The sequence below is a fragment of the Antedon mediterranea genome, chromosome 2 (genome assembly GCF_964355755.1).
Source record: "Antedon mediterranea chromosome 2, ecAntMedi1.1, whole genome shotgun sequence".
NCBI classification, from domain to species: domain Eukaryota; kingdom Metazoa; phylum Echinodermata; class Crinoidea; order Comatulida; family Antedonidae; genus Antedon; species Antedon mediterranea.
The window spans coordinates 8483834-8506248 of record NC_092671.1 but is presented as its reverse complement, the minus strand read 5'-3'; the positions used below and the strand labels follow the sequence as shown (position 1 = coordinate 8506248).

Below are 22415 nucleotides of genomic sequence, written 5' to 3'. Positions count from 1 at the left end.
GTCCGAATATGATTAAAAATTACTGGTGGTGTTGAAAAGGTGAAGAAAAAAAATATAATTGTAATTTTCACTATAACCTTTATACCATAACAGCTAAAGTAAATACAACCGCTTATATTATTAGAAATAGGCCTAAGTAAAAGTAAAACAAAAAAGTTGAGTATCAAAATACTAAAATAATAACCATATTTGGTATTTATTTTATTGTTCTAAAATATGATACTGTTGTTTTAAAAAACTGTGAATTACATAATACAATATAAATAAAAGCAATATTAAATTTGAAAATAAATATTATGTCCTTTTGGCTAACTAAAGACTTTATTAAACTGCCATTATAATATGCTTCCTTCGAAAGTTGGAGAAAATTTTGTTTTTAAAGCTGAATTGGATTTTAATTTTTTTACATAAAAATTATATATTTTTTACAACTAAACAACAATTATTATGGTAATTATTGAAAAAATGGTAAAAGTGAATATACTTTTGTAATGTATTATACCATTATGGACAATTGTCTGAAATAAAAGTTGAATTGAATTGAATACTACCGAAAACATATACCGTCGTTTTCTTAATGTTAGAATAAGCATACATCAATTACAATATTATCGATAAATAACAATTTCAATAAATTGTAACTATATAATGTAGGTATACATTTTAAAACCATTTTTACTGGCGCTCACTTCAGGCCGACACAATCTTTTCCTCAGGCCTAGGCCCATTACCTAATGTAATAGGCCTACAGTAAAGAAAAAAAAGTAAAAAGGTAAAAATCAAGGTAAAGTGTGGGTACCTGGAGGAAAAAAAGAAATATTATAAATAATAATTGATATTATATTGAGTATCAAAAGATAAAAGTTATTTTTTACAACTTTTAATTTCATTGATGAATTTTTAATTGTTTAAAATTGAAAACATTCTCTTTTAAGATTTTAATCGCTACCATTCTAAGCACATTATTCTCTGATGTTTGCCTCAACAACCTGACAATTATTATTTCCATAACAAGAACATTATTAACAACATATTTCAAGACACGTGAATGTTATTCTAAAATATACGAACAAAAAAATGTGTAATGTTTTTACCATAAGTTATTTCGGCATGCGTTTAAAATAAAAATATTACCAATACTTCAAAGTAATAAATTTTGCAAGACATTTTTGACATCTTATCCAGGAAGTGTTGATTTAACATAAAAATACTTTGAATCGTCGAAACGACACGAATATTCATACATTATGCTAATCCTGTAATTGATAGATTAATTTATACTAATCAAAGCGTGGGACAAACCAAAATGTAAATATTAATGTTAATAGTTTTAATAGTATTGTCTAATACAATTTGGAAGAATTTGACAAATAGGATTTGTTTACAAAATTAAATCTTAGGCAAAAAAGAATCTTCACATTTTTCAATAATGTATTTATTTTCTACTTGCATAATTCTTTTATTTTCGATAAATAAATTATAGGTTACGATTTTGATAATAATGATAATTGTTCATAGGCCTAATTGTTTATGTTTACATAACATAGTAATAATTAATTACATTATTATTGCATACTGTATTTATTATGAATAATGTGTACTACTACTTAACACACAAGAATGTTGTACTATTATTGTTTTATTATACTTATATATTTATGTTATTTACATTATTATGAATGTTACCAAAACAATTAACACTCCTGATATGATACGTGACTATTTAACACTAAATATACAAATTAAGTGAACTAAAGTTTTCTCCACGCCTACGTTAAAAGTTATCGGTACGATAATAAGTTTACTTAAGTTTTATCGTTGTTTCAGGTCCAGATGAGAAAATCTTGTTAAACATTTGAGATATTCTGTTTATCCACGATATAATTTGGAATTCTCGTTATGTACAATTCCTTTTACTGAGGTGTCAATCAACACGTTGGTACTGTCATCGCAAAATAGATTCGGAGTTTCTCCGTTTATGCCGTGACTCACTTAAGCGCATGCGCCAATAGCGAGTAGCATATAAATTCCTAGGTCTGGTTGGCAGATATGAAATCAAGCCACCAGTGGTTAGGTAGATGTAAGCGAGATAATAACGCTCTTCCTCTAGGTCGCACCGGGACTTCATGTCGTAGTGTTTTTAAACGGTCTGCGTGTGTGAAAGTAAAAACGGCAGGGCTTATGATGCAGACAATGGAAGCTATGGAGCCGATGCGGAGTAGTTGTAGATATTCAGATATGCAGACAATGGGTTACTATGATGATTTCAATGCTAACACCGATGTTTCGGGATACCACGGTAATGTTAACTCGGTATACTCAAACGGATATCACCATGATAGTGTACACCAATCGACACATCCACGCACCCCTGGTTCTTGTTATTCCCTTGAACACATCCCTGACACCGGATCAGAAGGCGGTCATAGGGAGGAGGACATGGAACATGTATTGGCCCCTGGATATCCTGGGCAAGGAGAAAGACGATGTTTGTTGTGGGCTTGTAAAGCGTGTAAACGAAAAAACGTTGCTATGGACAAGAGAAAAGCAGCAACAATGAGAGAAAGAAGACGGTTAAGAAAAGTTAACGAAGCATTTGAGGCTCTAAAGCGACATACTTGTGCAAATCCAAATCAGCGCCTTCCAAAAGTGGAAATTTTGCGAAATGCCATCGAATACATTGAAAAGTTAGAGAGATTGTTACAAGTTGAAAAATCGAACAGTGACGGAAATGAGTTAGAAACTTTGGAAACAAGTTCAAATACTTCGGATGCAATGGTAAGTAATGTTATATTTACGAAACGTAAGAAGAAATGTCAATATTTGTATAACAAATAATAGGTCTACTTACTAAAAGTCTAATCAGACTATATAGTAATACATTAATTATGAATGTGTGTTGGTTTACTTTGATTTGGTATTAAAATGGTATTTGACCAGACGTGTAAATTGGTAAGGCAAGTGACAGTCCTGTATATTAAGTCTCTACTAATGTTGGTTTATGGGGTTATGGTAAAAGGATGTTGTTGATAAAACAGAAATCGTAGTAATTTATGTTACGTTTAATTGAGACCAACAACAAATAATGTCAACAATGCTTCAGAGGACCATAATGTGTTAATGTTGGTATATCGTATTATCTCTACTAAAATCAAACTGTTGGAGCATGGAGGTATGGAGTTTTAATCAAAAGTTTTAAATGAGTGTGTGAGTGTTTAAAATTGTTACATAATTGATAACAATAACCTTGCTATAGATATAATTAAATTATGATGTTTGATAACAATATTGAAAAAGTGGAAAGAAAAGTACTTTTCCCGGGCTATTTCCAAGGCCACGAATACCACTTTATGTTGCTTTTATGTTTCATTGTCTGAATATATTTATAAAAATCTAAATTGTATGGGCACACAAAAGCTAGTATCTAAAAAATGAAACTGCTTGTCATGTGGGAGTGAATATTTAGCCGATGGGCGAGTGCCTATAATACCTGTAGTTTGTTCATCTGCGCCTGGGGCTACTAGCTCTATCAATACTGTTGTGTCGCGAGAGAGCAGTAGGAAGCCAAAATATAGCACGCGCCATTGTCTTAATTCGGCATCTTCTTACATATACACCTTTATCCATCGGCTCCGTACCTTATCAACACATATCACTTCATCTTTATTGTTTATATTCAAGAAAAGGAACAACATACCATCATTAAAAGCAGTACTTTCAGCCAAACTCGCAAATAATCTAGGCCTAGCAGAATAATATTACTGCTATAACACGATCTACCGCAATCGTGCGTCGAGTAGATGGCATATTATTTCTACAGTTAGCGATTTCAGTAAAAGAATCGTTCTAATGGAACGCCATTATCACTCACAATCATTTTATGAATTCAAACGATTAATTAATGTCCCGTAAAATGTCGCGATTACTCGCCTACTAATACAGCAGTACAGTTTGGATGTACATAATCAACTGTGTTATCAAGTTATCCACAGTTTTCTACATGACCTTTCTATATTTGTTGTGATTGTTATGGTAGGATGTTCTAGTATGATATTTGATATTAGATATAGGAATATAATAATTATTGATTATTTTAATACTGTATTTACGAAGTCCTTTTTTGTTGAGATTTCCATGACGTTTATTAGGCTGATTATATTCCTGTTTGACCATTTTTGTTTCTATTAAGGCATCATTATAACATTTCTTAAAGTCTGAAGAGAAATTTAGTATCATCTTTCTCTGCATAGAATATTGTGCATAGATATGGTTGAAACGACGCTGGTTGACTGGGGAAGATGCATGTTAGAAAGGTTACATGTACTTCATTGTAAAATATGTTCAATATTAAGTTTAAATTCTTGATTTAATTAACAGAAATCACACCTAAATGCGTAATAATTACGTTAATCTATTTATTATGTCGACACCTGGATTGACAGTTATGCAAATTAGATAAAGTGATTAATTATTGATGTTAGGATATATCCAAGTTGAATGTGAATCACACGTCATTCTCAAACCCTTTGTTAATTGATTTTGACATTCTGGGTTAACCAGACCAATCTGAATTTTAGGATTCGTCAATTTCGCTGGATTATCACTCTTACTCTAAAATAGTTTTAATTGTTAATATCATAAATCTAAATATCTGTACTTTTGTATCCTTTATCAAGACAACGTAACAAAACCTTTTCATGGCTGTTCAATAACACGTGTGTAATATTAACGTATAGATGTTAAGTGTTTAAATGATCAAAAGATTCAAATCTGTACAGTTAACATCTGTCTATATATAGAAGTTATGAAAATGGTATTACTGAGAGTAAGTGATGCGGTATTGTCAATTGCATTACTACTGATTATTGCTAATACTGTGACAGTACTTGGGCGGTTGTTGTGCTATTAAAATTCGACGACGATGTGATACTACTAACCCTCGTATTTGATATACTGTAGACATCAATGGGCGATTCAACATTACAACAATGTGCTTATAAATAGCAGAAATTATAGGAATTGTCTTCTTGTTTTTAGAAACGTTGCTACAACAATGCCTAATTCCCATCACCATATATTATTTCCTATAGGATTCTTCCTGGTATTGGTTGTATATAAAGAGCATTAGATGCTGTCATCAATGTTATTTTAATAGGCTTAAACAGAACAATTTTCCGTGTATAAATATAATTGTTTCTGTGAAATGCGTCGGTTTTGATTTCTGACATTTTTAGGGATGTATCTATAATCAGGCCTACTTTGTTTGATATTACTGAGTATCTACGATGTGTACTAGTTCTACCAACCACCTAAATAGAACCAAGCTGCATACATTTATTGTTGAAAATAGTATCAATATTAATTCTTGGAAACACGTATGATGGTTATATGCATACCGTACATATAGACATATTGGTTGATTATAGAGGCCTACTTAATTTTTGAACTACATCAACTGGTATGTTTATACAACGTAATGTTCACTTTACCCATTGTTGATAGCATCAGTGGATCTAGGCCTACATAACTTTAAACCGCATCTGATGCTTCTCCACGTGCCGTACAGGAGACTCTATTTACCCGTTCACGTTCAAGGTCAGGTGACATTTTCCTTTCCTAAACTGTGTTGTCGCTTTATCCAAGTTGTCCCTATAAATGAACCTAAACACGACAATTCAATCATGCATCAATCACTCACCATTCAGAATAAACTTTCACTTCACAAATTTATGTATTGAATATCGTAATTAGCTGTATGAACATTTAATTTAATATTTTCATCTATTAATATTTAATGTTATTTAAATATTGGCTAATACAAAACTATATTGGTATATAAACGGTAAATAATAATACGATTTTAATATGTAATAGACACTATTATTATTTGCATGGTAATCATTATTTCTTTATAGACCTATATTGTTTTTATTAAACTTAATTCACATATTCAATTTTTTATAAAATAGGCCTACTGCTTTAGAATGAAACATTGAAATTACTTCAACTTTGCAATTTTACTTTTTTTTTTAAAGAAATTTGTTTACCCTTACAACACATGATATTTTCATATAGAAATTCAAACTTTAATTATTTATTTAAATAAACATTATTCATATTATTGCACACTACTAATATTTATTAGTTTTATTAAAATAGGCCTAACACATAATTCTTAAATTTAAAAATTGTAGAATTGGAATTGAAATGCTTTCGTTGTAGACCTACATTGTTTAAGGATTGCGATGTAATCAATAAGTAGATCTATGACAATGTGTATGATGCAGTCGAATTGCGTTCGATTAAAAACACATTATATCACCTTTAAGTTTTAACTTTTAACCCCATTTCAGTGAAGCACTTAATTAGAATCAGAATGCGTTAACATAACCCGAACGCGTTATAAACCCAATTTTAGACAACACTAATTAGAATCAGAATGCGTTATCATAAACGCGTTATCAAACCCCAATTTTAAAGGGACATTAATTAAAATCAGAAACACGTTTTTTAAATTTTAAATTTTAATCAGAATTTTATGTATATTGTAACTAGGCTACCGTGTTCGAATTAACGGTAAAATCTTCAAGTACAAACGCATATTTGGTCTGTGTTTTATTTAAATCAGTAACAAAATTTAGGCCTTTTACAAACTCAAGGCAAAATGGATGATCTAATTAAAAATTAGGTCCGTTCTTTTAGAAAAGAAAATGTTTATTTATTTCTTTGGCAATACAGATTAAGTTAATAATATAGTTATTTTAGTGTTTCGCATTCTAAAACAAACTTTTACATTTGTTTTTAACATTAGTTTCTCATTAAGTCTACAATATTGAATTGTCACGGTATTCTTCTTTTTCCCAATCAATGTATACATCTGTACTGTTAAAAAGCCTCGTTGAAGTTTATGATGGTCTATACTACGAAGGGCACGGTTAAGAATCAAATTAGTAAGGAAGGCTTTAGTAGAGTGTTCATTGTTCTATACTGAGGTGATTTTGAATTGTCTTTGTGTGTATCACTCAAACGGCGGGCTCATAAGTTTCTGTTTCCTATACTGCCTCTGTCCCAAAATCCCTCCTTCCGGACTCAAGTCCCCATCACTGACACGTTTCGTATGTTTTTCATTAAGAAGTTGATTTAAGATTATACCACAGACAACGAAGAATATTTGTTTAGGCATCGCTACAAATTGCCACAGCCATGTAACTAACTTACCCGCCAGTGTTAAGGCTTAATAGTTGTTTTCTTTAGGCTAACAGAGTAGACTATAACAAGTAGCTAAGCAGTATAGAACTATCCATGATAAATACAAACAATAAAAAGACGATGTTTCTTTCGTAAAACAAATGTATTTATTACACTGAAGTGGCCCTGTAACACATTTCTGTGTGAATATGGGTGAACTAAATTGATTTAATAACTTATTTAATATAAGCAGATTTGTTTAGTATATTAATATAGTCGTTAATATCGCATAATATTTAATAACTGGCAGTATCTAACAGATATTATTCTTTCTTTTTTTCTGGCAACAACATTAAATCATCAATTAATATTGACATATTTAAGTATTAGGACGTTTTATCATAGCCATTTACACATTACAATGGTTCTAATTTTATAGTATAGTAAAAAACGTGGCCTCTTTGTGTTGGTTAGACCCATCGACTTATTATATCCTTTTGTTAATAATCTGTTAAACGTCAGCTAGTCTTTTGTGTAGACTTTAAATGATTTACCGGTTCTGATGGGAAAAAAGACTTCTTGCTTTTAAGAAGTTTACTAACGTCATAGGTTAATTTACATATTCCAATCATATTACGTTTAATAAATTTAATTATTCATTAATATTAGTAAAAATAATGAGTTTATTTGATGTAAAATAAAATTAAATGGAAGGTGTATAATCTTACGTAAATATTTTATGGTCGGCAATTTTCGTGCATTATGTTATCATTTAACACTCCTGTGACAAATTTGCTCTTTGAGAACTATGATCTCAATAAATTTAAAGCAACTCTTATATAGGTGACGAAACTATTAAGGGAGGAATAACTGTAATAGGTTAGCCATACACAAAAGTTGTTAAAATACCGTTAAATTTAATTTTACTGCCATTATTTTATGAGTGTAGATCTTAATTTACCTGTTATTAAATTTATGGCTCATGTTCATAAAGAATGTTTCTGTTATGAATTAGTCGTGTGGTTAAAGGGGAATTCAACAGGTACAACTTAAACCACATCTAAAGAAACCTACGTATTTTATGTAAAAACGCCTCTTTAATTTGCAATTGCAATGAAATCAAGTTAATATCTTGTTTAACTTTTAATACGTTTAACATTTTTAGACTACCGTAGAGGATTCGATTGTATGATAGTGTTAACAATTTTGAATGTGTCAATATTACTTTTTACTTCATGACCTGCTCGAGTAATACTTTGAATATGCCCACTGGGAACCTATTTTTATTGATCTAATCAATAATCTCCATATAGGTTCATATCTTCTTCTAATAGGCAACTCCTATCCCATCGAGAATAAAGTATAAAAGTTTCAAATAAATGTCTTATCAGATAACCCCGTCCCTTTAAGTGATGCTTACAGAAGCAATATCAACTTCGTGTTATTTGGTGTTTATTTTCAATTTAACAAACCACGTGGGATACATACCCTGTGCCCTATTTCGTTGCAACGAGTATTGGTTTCACCTAACCCATACACGTAGTTATTTACCGGGACAAATTTCGGACACTGGACGTCTCAATTTCGAAACGTCACGCTGTTTCCGATTTGGCAGAAGTGCGACTAATGTCAATTATTAACAGAAAAACAGTGAAAAAAGGGGGAATGAAAGTACTTTACAAACGAACGAATACAAATTTCTACAATTTGATTGATCTTAACTATGTAAAAGGAAAGATAATTATAATTATTTAAAAAAAACTAAATAAAATTAATGGAAACCCCCAAAACAATCATATTTCATAGGGAAAATAAAATCTTTCTTGATGTTAAAAAATGATTATTATTCCTGATTAGTAATGCAATTCTAGTTGATCTTTTATTTTGATTTTGTGTAGGTCTGTCATTTGCATTTTTAAAGCAAGTCTATCGGCAATATAATGGTTACATTATTACAATATAGGTTGAAATATACAGTTGAGTGGACGCGTGACCTTGTGTCTTTTCATAAACTTGAGCATTATAATTTTATACTTTGTCTACGTGCCGGTCGTTTAAGTCAATGGTTCGTGCTTTTGGACAATTTTCGGTGCCCTGTCAAAGTATTGACAGATAGAAGTTCCGTATCTTCAAGCAAACTGATACAAGAGCTTAGCTAGGCCACATACGAATGTCGTAGCGAAACAAGACCACGAACAGATACGAATAGATACGCTTGGGCCGTGCCCTCAGTAGTCGCGCCGTATGAGATGTCTCCCAGACGTGCTACACCAGTGTTTATAAGGTCGTTTGGGACAGTATCCTACGTCAGACCAACCATAGTCTACCCCTTGATAAATAATGAAACACGGGTTGTATTTCAGATGCCACCAGCGATTCATTCTCTTCAATTATTAAGAATTTGTTAGATGTCACATCACCTATCTATTAATATAATAGTGTGGTACACCTAAATTTTACGATTTATCAAATTTTCTCTCGGTTTTTGAAGAAGCTTTGTGACTCAGATATATTGTATATTACTCAGTCATCCTTGACGGATTGCACGTTCAGGAAGTTCTATGAGATAGTTATTCCATCCATTTCTTTGTAAAACTTTTTAAATAGGCCTACTACTCTTTCAGATCTCTTTATTTACTGTACAGCAGGAAATTGTTTTATATCGTCGCTCAGCATTAATCACCATGACAACAATAATGACTCATTTATTAATTATTGTTATTTACTGTAGAATTAGTTTTACTATAACCTTTGTTTATAAAACAACGAACGGGATTTATAAGCGTGCAATATTTATTATAAATTATGCATTTTTAATTGCAGTTCCAACAAATTCCTTTAAAAAAAAACACTAACGTTTATCGATAACATTTAAGACTTTTTATAACTGTAGTGCATGCTGGGGATTTAATGCACCTTTAAGTATTTTGATTTTATGATATGCCCATATTTAGTCTCGATATGCCCATATTTAGTCTCGATATGTCCATATTTAGTCTCGATATGTCCATAGTCTCGATATGCCCATATTTAGACATGATTCCCATATTAGTCATTATGGATATACTTCAATTAGAAAAACTTTTAAAAGAACCAGTATTTTTTTTTTTTAATGGCACGTTCTTAATTATAATTTATACCAGCGACTTATTTTATCATTAGAAGTATCATTGTGTAAGGATATAAACATGATTAAGATAAATATGATATTATGGTGACACTGTTTATAACAATACGTCGTTCTCAATACGAAGTGACAGCGTAGGGAAACTTCACAAGCTAACACACCAAGGAAACGCCTAGGGGGTGTGGATCGTTTTCAAATATACACTATGAATAAATGTAATTAAGAAAGTACGAAGACCTTTATAGTATTGTCTCTCGTTTCCATTTAACTGAACTTGACCAAATTTTACAACTTGAAGTTACAATTCAGTTGTCAGTTTTTATCAATCAAAGTTCAATCGCCAGTTATTCTTTGAGAAGTTACTTTGTATCGAGATACTTTAGTAAACTTTATTAAATTATATATACATGTATATTAAGTGTTACACGAAAACTGCCTATTGTTTCCAGTTAACTGAACTTGACCAAATTTCATAACTTTCAGTTAAAATGTTAACAGGCAAATCTTATAATGTTTCTTCAGATTCAGTTACTCTCCAGAAATTGTACGAACTTCTGCATTGAGATACTTTTAATGTTTTTTAGAATTATTTAGATGGTGTTACGCAATAACTTTCTAAATTATACCCATGCTATGCAACACTTTTAATTTGCAAGCTATTTACATCGGTACATTGTCGTACTGGGTGGATATTTTGAAGGATTTGGACAATTTGACAAAGCAGATGACTGAGTCAAAATGAGGTCATATCTCTATTACTGACTCAAACCAATTGCAGTTCATGATGTTCCAAATGTTGAACAAGTCACAGCTTAGGATTATTTATATCCTCATATTGACTATTTTTATTATATAAAATCAGTTACCTAAAACCGATCGGTCTGTACTTTCAATAAATACAATTACGGTATTACCTCATATTTATCACGTGTATTTTCAAAGTTAACTTTTATACTCTCAAAATAAACTGCATTTGACTCATTTTACTCTGACAATTTGCTCATCGTTAAAAGATCAACATGAATCCTGTATACTCAAGTTCAAACCCTTTTCAATATAAAGATGAATTTAACTTAAGTATTTATTATAAATTAACTTAAACCTCAGTAATCTGCGACCGTCAGAAATTCATCACTTCACTCACATTCACTAGGAATAAACGGAAATCGGATTCGCAACCCTTAATCCTAGCCGAATTGCCAAGCTGCAAAGGTAGGCCGATTATGGAATACGTAATTGTCAGAGACCACTAGTACACTCGCCTCGACAGCTTACTGGCGCCCTGATAATTTTACTTGGCCTGGTAAAACACTTCAAACTGTTCTCCGAGGACTTTTTCTTTATTTTTTTACATTCCTGGTTACGAGAAGAAAAACTTGTCATTCAAAGCAATGTCATGCATGCGTTAATTGGACAGTTTCCACTTTTGTTTATGGACTAGAGGACGTTTTCTTCTTGGTAAGGACAACATAAAGCATAAATAAAAATGAAGAAAAGTTAAGAAGTAAATATTCTTCAATGTTGTCATCATTATTGATTGACATCATATTAATTTGGAGTGCATTATGCCGAATACCATGTACTGATGCTATAGGCCTATACCTGCGAAATTCTAATTAAGTAGGCTAACTTTGATCATTATTTTCCCACAATATTATCGTTCGTAATAACATAATTCGAGGAAATTCTTCCATGCCAAATAAACTTCATTGGGATTGATTCATTAAGAAGAAATATGGAAATACACAGGGTCCTCTTAAACTTAATTGAACACTCTCAACGCCCCTCCTGGATATGTAACTTATTGGTCTAATCTTCAATAAGAAGATATTGCAGAAATATTTCATCGGTCCTATACATTACAACCATAGAAATATCTTTCCTCTTTTTCCATTGATAATTTTTAAAACTTGTTGTCGCTCTCTAGTCGCGTCGCGTCGCGTGCAACGCGACTCTACAGCTCACTATGTCGGTCGGTTGGTCGGTGAACACCGTATTTAAAATTTGAGCACGCGACTGCAGCCACGTATAAGGCCTTGTTTGTTGTAAGTTGATAAATATATTTTGTATTAGTTATAATTTCTTCGGTTGTTTCCTCCTTTTTAACACTTCAAAAAAGATCTGCGTTGTTAACTGGCCACTCAGCAACGTGTAGCAGGAAACTACAGTTGATTAGGAGGCAAAAACCGATGACATACTTGTCAATATAAAGACACCTAGTAAAATTGAAAAGATATGATTTATCGTGTCATGAAGCTGATGAGTGTAGACTTTTCCATAGATGTTTAATACTTGTTACGTTACGGTTTATTGAGTTTTCGAGAGCCTGTTGAGTAAAAGTATTTCCTGTTCGGAAAATTCAACACGTTTCTACTATTTGAAACATATTAAGCATGTTTGTTAAATTACCATGTGTGTGTGAAATGCATCAGATATGCCTTATATATTCTGGTAGAATTTGCTCAAAGTTATTCAACACATTATTTTTACCAGATTGATATCAAGCATATTCCTTATGACACTACTACCTCATAAATGACCCGCACGTGGAAATCAATAGATATTTTTTTTTATTCCCGATGACTGAGCCTTATAAATGTTTTCTTACTTGACTGTAAAATTGAATAAATTCTTCGTTTCCTGAGCCTGGCCTTGGAACCAATTCATTGCAGGGGCTGGTGTTTACATGTCGTCCACACATCCTACAAGCGGCTGAGGCCTCGTATAAAACAGGCAACGGATAAATAAATCTACATCGTTTAAATCAAATGACAAATAATGCATTCAATGAGACGCACCAAGATTTCATTGAAGTTCAAGCATTGAAATTGTGTACACATACTAACTCATAGTGACGTTATCGGTTCAATTCAATTATATTTTTTCTATATTAATATAATGATTATTTTATTAGAATATGGTTGTAGGAGTAATCAGAACGTCAGAGGTTTAACTTTTTTTTTTAGTTGGAACTTTAGTTTAAAGTGGGCTAAAGTTGTAGTGGTCTTTGACTTTCATTAACTTTGGTCAAGTCTTTTCTGATCTAAACTTGTTCAACAAGAATAGGAGTTTATACATTGGAAAACAAAGGTGATTAAGTTCTAAGAGTTAAACGAGTGTTTTTACATTAAAATTTTGAAAACAATCATGTTGTATCCTGAACATTAATAGTTGATATGAAGTCGTTTTTTCCTTTTCTTTGTTTTTTGGCCGCTTTAATGTCGATGCAACTTCCATGTGCTACTGTGATTATCGTCTGGATCTGTAGTTTAGAATTTGCGCCAATATTCCACAAGGAAGTTGGTGTTATTAAATTAACATGGCTGATTATGATTGCACCAAACTGACAAAAGACAGAAGAGGTAATTTGGTTTATGCCTTCTGATGGCATGTTTAAACAATTTTCTATGGCCATTCATAACTTTTCATTAAATTGTAAATGCAAATGTCATGCTTTTAACACATGCGACAGTTACTGATAGGCCTAATAATCATGAAACAATAAGCATTATTATTGTTGTGAAACCTATGAAAACTGTAAGTTACCATATAGTTTAGGAACCGAAATGTAAAATATCAAAAGAACCATTTTATGTTAACTTTCCACACACTGTTTTAGATGGTGGTTGATGACAAAGTACTTCACTTTCTCACAGCCTAACAAAACAATCTAACACTTTTTATCAGGGTCTATGTAAGTATACGATTTGTTAAAATTTCCTTATTTTCTAGGGAATTCCCCCCTCACTTTTCAAGACTATAGATACCGTAAGCTAAGGCATTAGAAACATGCACAGATATTATGATGATAGGCATATTTATTGTGAGTAAAAAATGCAATCCAAAAGTTAGTGTCGTCATAAACTCTTCAAATATTCTCTTCAGTAACTAAAGCTAATTTCTTAATATTTGATGAAATTGTAATTTTATTTAACTATTTAGCCTATTCCCAAAGTCCCAAGACCAGCGTAACAGTAACATTAGCTCAAATTGCACGTGACGCAACATAGTGGGTTCCACCACAAAAACTATAATACGTTTGTCAAAAGTGCGGCTTAAATCATCTTTATTACCATGGTTTCCGATTGCTTTACCATGTGCTAAGTAAAATGTACCTCTCACCCGTCACAATTCCCCGATTCATGGATTGCAATTTTTAAATCCTATAGTAATCAATTAAAATGTTTAAAAAAGGATCACATTTTAAAGCTTCTTATCGGACTTCCCTGGAGTATAGGGAAGTGGTTTAAGGACGTCCATAAGTCAACGAAATTAGCGTCACTTCGACAATATACTAATTTACCATACCTGTTCATTAACCCCTCTCTGGTGATGTTTTTTTCTTATTTTGGCACACACCGGAAAATCGATTGTTTCAATTGCCTACTCTAGGCTTACAACAACGGGATGTTTACGGTTTGGTTCGTGAACGACGTCCGCGTCCCGGTCGATCGTGAAGGTAATGCACGCAACCAACTTGGCCCAACTCCTTTGTTCTAGCCCGGCATCCAGGATTTCATTTTGTCTGGATTTGTATCAAGGGGTGTAATAATAGTATATGCAAGGAATATCGATAAAATACTACGAAGGAAGTGCAGCGTACAAAAGAAAAAGGCTGATAGCTAATACGGTAATACTTTAGTGTCATTAGGTCCTAATCAACAATCCAAACACTATATTAGTAGTATCAAATCTATTACATTGTTTATTATAGCATAAGCATAATAGTTCATAAAAATGTCAATTAAAGTGACTTTAGTAATTAACGAACGGTCATTACTGTTAAAAAAAATTTTGATTTGATTGGGCCCTACTTAACTCTTCCCTGATATTGTTGAGTTGTTCCATGGAAAAAATGTAATAATGCTTTCGCAAACTTTCTAAATGGTGAAAAGTTTCATCGGATTTCAAAATAATTAAAGAGATTAAAACCTTACTTTTGTGCCTGGTGACGTCATTCCTGACGGAAAGTTCAAGACATAGTTGCAAGACAGGATTTAAAACATATAAATTAGTCCTATGTCATCTTAGTTCTACGAATAATACTTAATATTTCCTTTAAATAAATCTTCCATAGCTGATGATATATTTTTTGAAATACGGCATAAACAAATTTATGAATGAAGTAGGTATGTTAAGGTTATTATTAGATATCTTTGTAAACAAACATCATTAGTTGTATAAAAGAGTATCCTAATATGTTGGAAAACTGTGAACATTTTTGTTAAAAATAGATTAATCTGGTTTTGTTGAGAACGTATGTTTCTCATCTGGAAAATGAAACACAGATATTAGTAAATTTATAATTTTTGCAATTATTTAAATAGTGACGCCTTCCTTTGACATTTCACAAGGTACGTTATACAAGGATAATTAGGGTAATTGTGTCTGGCATTGGATTTTCCCGTCAGACCTCGGTACCTTTTTTGCATGGTTACATACAAGGACATTCTTCATTACGGTATACAGTGATTGTTTTGAAACATTCGCAATTAACAAACCGTTAGTAATGCCTTCTGTACATTAATTAAATATGTTGTCCTGGATCGCAGAAAAAACATTATAGGCCTACAATTATAATGTATATAATATAATGAAAAAACAAACAATCGTTTAACATTATTATAATTACGTTTAAAATTTATTAATTAATTTACCATTCTTCAGTCAATTTACAAACATAATTAGATTACAGTTTATGTAAATACTCGCCCAATTAGTTTCGAATCAAGTTGATAAGGCATTAGAAATCACATCTTAAATTTCTAAAACATTTTCTCTTATGAAAAAATACAGGCGGGTCATTATTGCCCCTTTAGACTTGATGGAAATTGAGTTACAAATTGACAAGACCTTTGAGTAAACATTGAAAATAAAATAGATTTACCACTTTCGATTAACACAGACATATGCTTCGTCTCGTCTGATTTTAATCGCCGCGCGGGAAATTGTAAAATTATATTTCTTTAGACCTTGTGTAAAAATGGCCAATAGTTGAACATGCTCAAGTTGATAATATCTCACTTATATGATTTTTAACTACACATCGACTGAATGAATTCCCTTAACGGCTAGGGAGCTTGTTAACTAAAGCGTTCTTTTATTAGTTGGAAATTCATGTCTTGTAAATGCTTAAATTTAATTGTTTTCTGTTAAAGAGTTCGTTGTAAAATATGATTATGTGATTATTTCAAAACTACTGTATCGTTTTTTAAATCTTGCCACTTGAAATAAAGCAATCCTTTGTAAATGCCCTATATTATACAGCAGTAGTATTTGTGATAATTCAGGTAGACTTTCCAACGATTTGAAGCAATGTGTCTGGCGTTTATGGGCTTATATGCCAACATCAAATCAAATTAATAAGGTAATATAGTTTTAACCAATTCGATTTTGAATTCTGTTTACGATTTTTAAGAAGACCTTTGAAACAAAAATGGAAAGTTGCGGTATTCGTTGGGACATAAAAAACTTAATAAGTTTACCGTTATTGTATACAGATATCCGTTTTGTGGCCTATTATCCGGTATATTTTCCCATTCTCGGAATTATGAATGTATCATCAGATACTATTTACTGTATAAACATTTTCGTGTTCCTTAATATAAAAGTGTTGTTCAAAGCCTGGTCCCCACTAGGAAGCACAAAGACTTAAACGTGACCCAAGTAGGTTGTCTACAATACAGTAGGCCTACTTGTGCGTACCCCACTGCGTTAGTTTGAACCAAGTTTAAAGAAGTTTTCGTCAAATCGCGAGGAAGATAAGACTATATCCAGGAACAACTGTGTGTCCACACGGGCTTCAATTTACACTCACTCGCGAAACACCTGTTAAAGACAAGTTTATTTTACTCATGGTCACTCTTACAAATGACGTAATGTTCATAACTAAGGTAGTTAATTTTTAATGAGAAAATTGATAATCGTTGTTATTGTTTAACTATTACTTTTATTGTAACAGTTGCAAGCATCATACGAATCCACAAAATAAATTGTATTTATTGGATGTTTGTTCAAATGTATTAGATATACGGTATATATTATTTCAAGCAACTATTTTATACAATTGATTCAATATATAAATAAATGATAACATTTGAGAACGAATTATTTTATGGTTATAGAAAATATATTGCCTCAAAGTTTCGCATGTGTATAAAACGGCGTTTGTGAACTCACAAATTTGTTTCCAGCGATAAATGCATGGAATCAAATTAAACAACAGAAATGATTATTTATAATTAATTTTGTAAATAATTATCGGATAATTGAGGTCTGTTTAGCACCTGTCATCATACACTAATGTATTTATGAGGTATTATTAAAATCCTGTTGTTTTCATTATTAAATTGAAATTATAACATCTTTTAATAATTATTTTCACTGTATGGCAATGCTGTCTTGTCAATTAAAATTAATGGTATTTTACCTATTATTAAATATCGATATTTTACAATTTTATTATAAGTCCTATTTATAGCTATTTATAAGTTTTAATAAGTACTTCTCTCTTCTGTCCTCTGTGTAGATACAGTACAATTACCAGGTACATTATATTTCATCCTAACTACAGGGGCATTCATATAATCATGTTTTAATAGTATGTATTTATATATGCCATAGTAAAGTCTATATTCCACTTTAATAATTGTACTTTTCTTCTGAATTACAGACAGAGAGCAGTAGTCCCGGTTCTTACTCATCTTCGGATAAATTACATCATTACGGAGACAATTACGATGTGGCATCCTCTTATGGTGAGCACCATCACATGTATGTTTCTAATGTATAATGAGTCTAATAACTTGGGGACCATTAGAACGATTCTCTGACGTCACTTATAGTGTAGGATACGTCATTATTAATAATATAGCGTTTGATATTATTCATGGCATGACGTCATCATTTTGGTGGTACCTGCTTGATGTGACGGTTACGATATTTTAGGTTCGTAGGTTCACATTAGAAAATATAACCTCCTTGGCGGAGGTAATAACTTATTTTGATATTTTCGTTCTTATTGTTACTGAGTATTTAGTCGATTCACCGTGTCGCAGTAGCAGCGTGTAACTTAAGCCTGTTTTCCTGTCGACGTTATTCTACGCAATCGTCGTTGATCGTTTGTAAACGATCAAGTTGAAATGATAATGATAGCGGGTACCTTTTCCTGTAAATCGTTAACATTTCAATGTTTACGTAGAAGATCGCCGATTATTGTTAACGATAGCGTCGAATAACGTCGACAGGAAAAACAGGCTTTACGTGCGCGTGCGTGTTTGTGACGATTCACTTAGATCTTTGATTCCGTCTTCATACATCACACACCTTACCACTTAAATCAAACATCGATGTTTTCATTTTTTCCTTGTACATTACAATTACAATTATGTTTAAAAAGTTCATGTCCCATTGGTGTAAATCCCTTGTTGACAATCATAAATAACAGACTGCCAATTCACAGATGACAATCTGCAACATTTTTCTAACTGCAGATGTCTCTGCCTAAACTGTTTACATATTCTTTTATCAAAACAAAATCACATGAAGTTAAAAAAAAAATCATGGCCTTTGGTTTGATAAGCACGGATATATAGCCAGGTAAACATGTTGACATTGATAGATGATTAGTTTGCCTAACATTAAACGCAAAACGACGTTGATGGCTCTTTAAGAACGTTTCGAAAACCGCCCCAAAACAAACAGACGCCAATCCGGATGGTATGTTAATCATACAGTTCCAATAATACCGAAAGATACCAGTACTTTCTTTATTGTCATTCGTAATGACTAGCCAATTGGGGTTAGCGGGACAATCACAAATTCTAAGCGCCGCCAGGCCGGTCTAAGCACCCCACGTTTTGCCGCCAAATCACTCCCTTGTTGGTTGTAAGATCAAGATGTACACCACAATGGACCAGTAAATACTCATAAATACGTTTTATGCAGTAATGAATTATTTTGTGGGTGCTTGAATGAGAAAACCGTAAGAAGACTCTCAGGAAATTAAATTAATTAAATTGGATAGATAATCACTTAAAAAGTATTGGTAATAATGTCTCAATAGTCGATTGATTAAGCGCATGCAAATTTGGGTATAGAGACATACGTAACCGTTAAATGTTTCCATGGAAACATAAAACATGTAGTTTACGAACCGCATTTTACTCACTGGATGTTCATTTGGAAATAATAACATTACAATTCCATTCGGTAAACTTTGACGTTTTTAATGTTTTACATATTTCATTGTAATAAAAATACTTTTAGACAACACTCGTAAATATGAAGATCAAATACGAATGTAGGCCTAGTTTAGTACAGTATGGTTCGACGTGGTTACATGTTATGGCTTACATTAATCGTAATCCTTCAACAATGGATACAGTGATATTTATCTGATTCGTAACTCAATTCAATTTTGTCTGATAGTTTAGTTTCATACATCTTATTCCAACAAAATATGTTTAACCATGTTGGTTCATCCATAAAGTAAATTACAGTTGATCAAAATAAAATCATAATTGACATTGTGATGCATGCAAATCTGGAAATAAATTGCTATATCGAAAAGATAAGATGATAATTAGAAAACAAAAACTTTCGCGCACATTCGGTGTTTGTTTGTGTAGAAGATTATTTCGCGCAAAAAGTTAACGACTATTTTTATGTAACCATTGACTTTGTTTCGTCCAGGACGTCTTAAATTCAATTAAAATATTTTGTCATTGTTTTCACGTATAAATTAACGCGTCCTTCTTGTAATAAATTAATATAGCACATTTTAAATTAGTTATCATTTGATTATTTCCTCTGTCCACTTAATATCATAAGAATGAATTAAGAAATAAAAATACAGTTACGGCCTTGTATTATGCAATTTATTGCCTGTAAAATAAGTTTCATTATTATTGCATTTAGTAATATCCCAAACTAAATAGATTATAGAAATGTTAACAATGTATATTCGAGTGTCATACGCTATATTTTGACTTTATTACTTCTATGACACAAAAACCACTGTGCAATTGGGACTGGACCGTTTTAGAGGTGTTTGCTTCCTTCACCAATGTACATTAGTGAGAAGTTGAATAAATAAAAAATAAAGAATATTTAAAACAAAATGTTTTTTTTTTTTTAAATAATTTTTTAAACAATATGCTAGCTTATCGAAAGATTTTATATTCTATGATAATTTAGACCTGAAAAATAATAAAATTCATATTTTTGCTTTTATGCGATAGTTCAGAAACAGATCTTTATTCTTTATTACATTATAATTCAATTGTAGGTTGGCCCCTCATTTATACAAAAGTGTTAATGATAAGCTATTAAAACATTATTTATATTTATTGTTAATTGCAGGATACCATTGTACAAGTACATCAAGTCTTGACTGTTTGTCCCTTATTGTTGAAAGTATAACTCCAAATAAAGGCAAAGCCATCACATCACCCAAGAAAGCAACAGCCGATGGAATGTGCGTATGCTGAAAACCACCATTCAATTCCTAATACTTATGGTTCCAGATTATGATGTTATTTAATTATAACACAATTAAAAGCAGCTAAGATTTGTTTACGTTTAAGTATTCAACAAAGAACTGGGTATATTTGCCAACATTATGAATGTGTACAATTAAGATTGTTTTTATATATGTTATATTAAAAAGTCAAACAAACGTTGTATGGAAGGAGTATATTTCTGCACGTTCTGAATCTGAATTAAGGATTATAACTCCTGTATCAAATGAACGAGCACCAGTACCGTATCAATTGAGACATAAAGTTTAAAATCCCGAAATATTTAAATGCAATATTTGGTTCCCATTAATGTATCATATTCTTTGTCATTTTTGTATATTAATTATATTTCTATCATGTGTGTAAAAATGGAATTTTATTAATTTACTACATAATATTATTATTATTTTTATTGTTGTTAAGCCTACTAATATTTTACCTAGTGACTTGTACGAAAATACAGTTTTACGAAAATATTAAGAAAATACAGTAGGCTAGATCTAGTACGAAAATGTGCCTGTTGTAGATACTTGATAAAGATACAACATAATTATAGCTCCGAGAAGGCCAATAAACTGAGAACTAAACTCAATAATTAATTTAGATTGAAAACCTATTATCCCATGTCAACAAAATTTAAAATCCTTGAATATATGAAAATCCTTGAGGACGGAGATCCATATTATAGTTAATGGAAACAAAATACGAACATACTGTACAGTACGAAATACAGCAGTACGAAATACAGCAGTACGAAAATGCTACGAAACTTGTAAGAAAAAGGTACGAAAATGCAGATGTACAAAAAAGTACGAAAATACAGTTGTACGAAAAAAGTACGAAAATACATTTTTTCACGAAAATATTAAGAAAATACACTAGGTCTAGTACAAAAATGTAGCACATGGTAATGTACTTCTTGATGCAACTATTGCTGATGGAGGTTTAGTAAGCTTTTGAAAGTAGTGTTATTTATTGTAGATATAGAAACAGTACTGTAAAACAGTACTGTTGAACATTTAGTATGTAACATAACTAGAAACAAGTGTTTGTTTAAAAAAGAATGAAGAAGAAATAAAACTTACCAATAGATGTATAGATTTACAGGAATTGTTTACAGAATAAATTCATAATCCGCTACTTATTTATATACAAAATAAGAACACCTTTATAGGAAACTTCGTATTAATAATGAATTTGTATTATGCCTGAACAAACAACAAAATCACAGAGGAGTAAAACATTTAATGTTAGAAAAATAGACTTCGGTTATTTTGTTGTTGTTACAGTGGCATGAATGTTACATTTTCTAATTCAAAATTGTAGGCCCAAATTAAGATCATTCAAAAGGAAAGATTTTATTAAGATTCAAACCAGCAAATTAAACAGTAAGTTTTAGGCATATTTATAGTAAAGTTGACGATTTTTATAGTTAGCATAGTTTACAAAATATGAAACTTATGAAAGCTATCAAAGAGACTAAATAGGTAAATTTGCCAGTAAATTGTAGTTCTGATATCGATCTTATCTTGACATCAGCTAGTATACATTTAGAGTTGGCTCTTTGCTAAAAAAAAGTC

The 22415-nt window shown here is 31.5% G+C and overlaps 1 protein-coding gene across 1 annotated transcript; it reads left to right on the top strand.

Annotated features, from left to right (window-relative positions):
- The first annotated feature begins 2069 nt into the window (after positions 1-2069).
- Positions 2070-21884, top strand: LOC140040270 (transcription factor SUM-1-like). The gene is made up of 3 exons (XM_072086070.1): positions 2070-2778; positions 17988-18072; positions 20678-21884. Exons 1-3 carry the CDS (start codon positions 2182-2184, stop codon positions 20803-20805), a joined length of 810 nt encoding a protein of 269 aa, XP_071942171.1. The 5' UTR covers positions 2070-2181; the 3' UTR covers positions 20806-21884.
- The last annotated feature ends 531 nt before the right edge of the window (positions 21885-22415 follow it).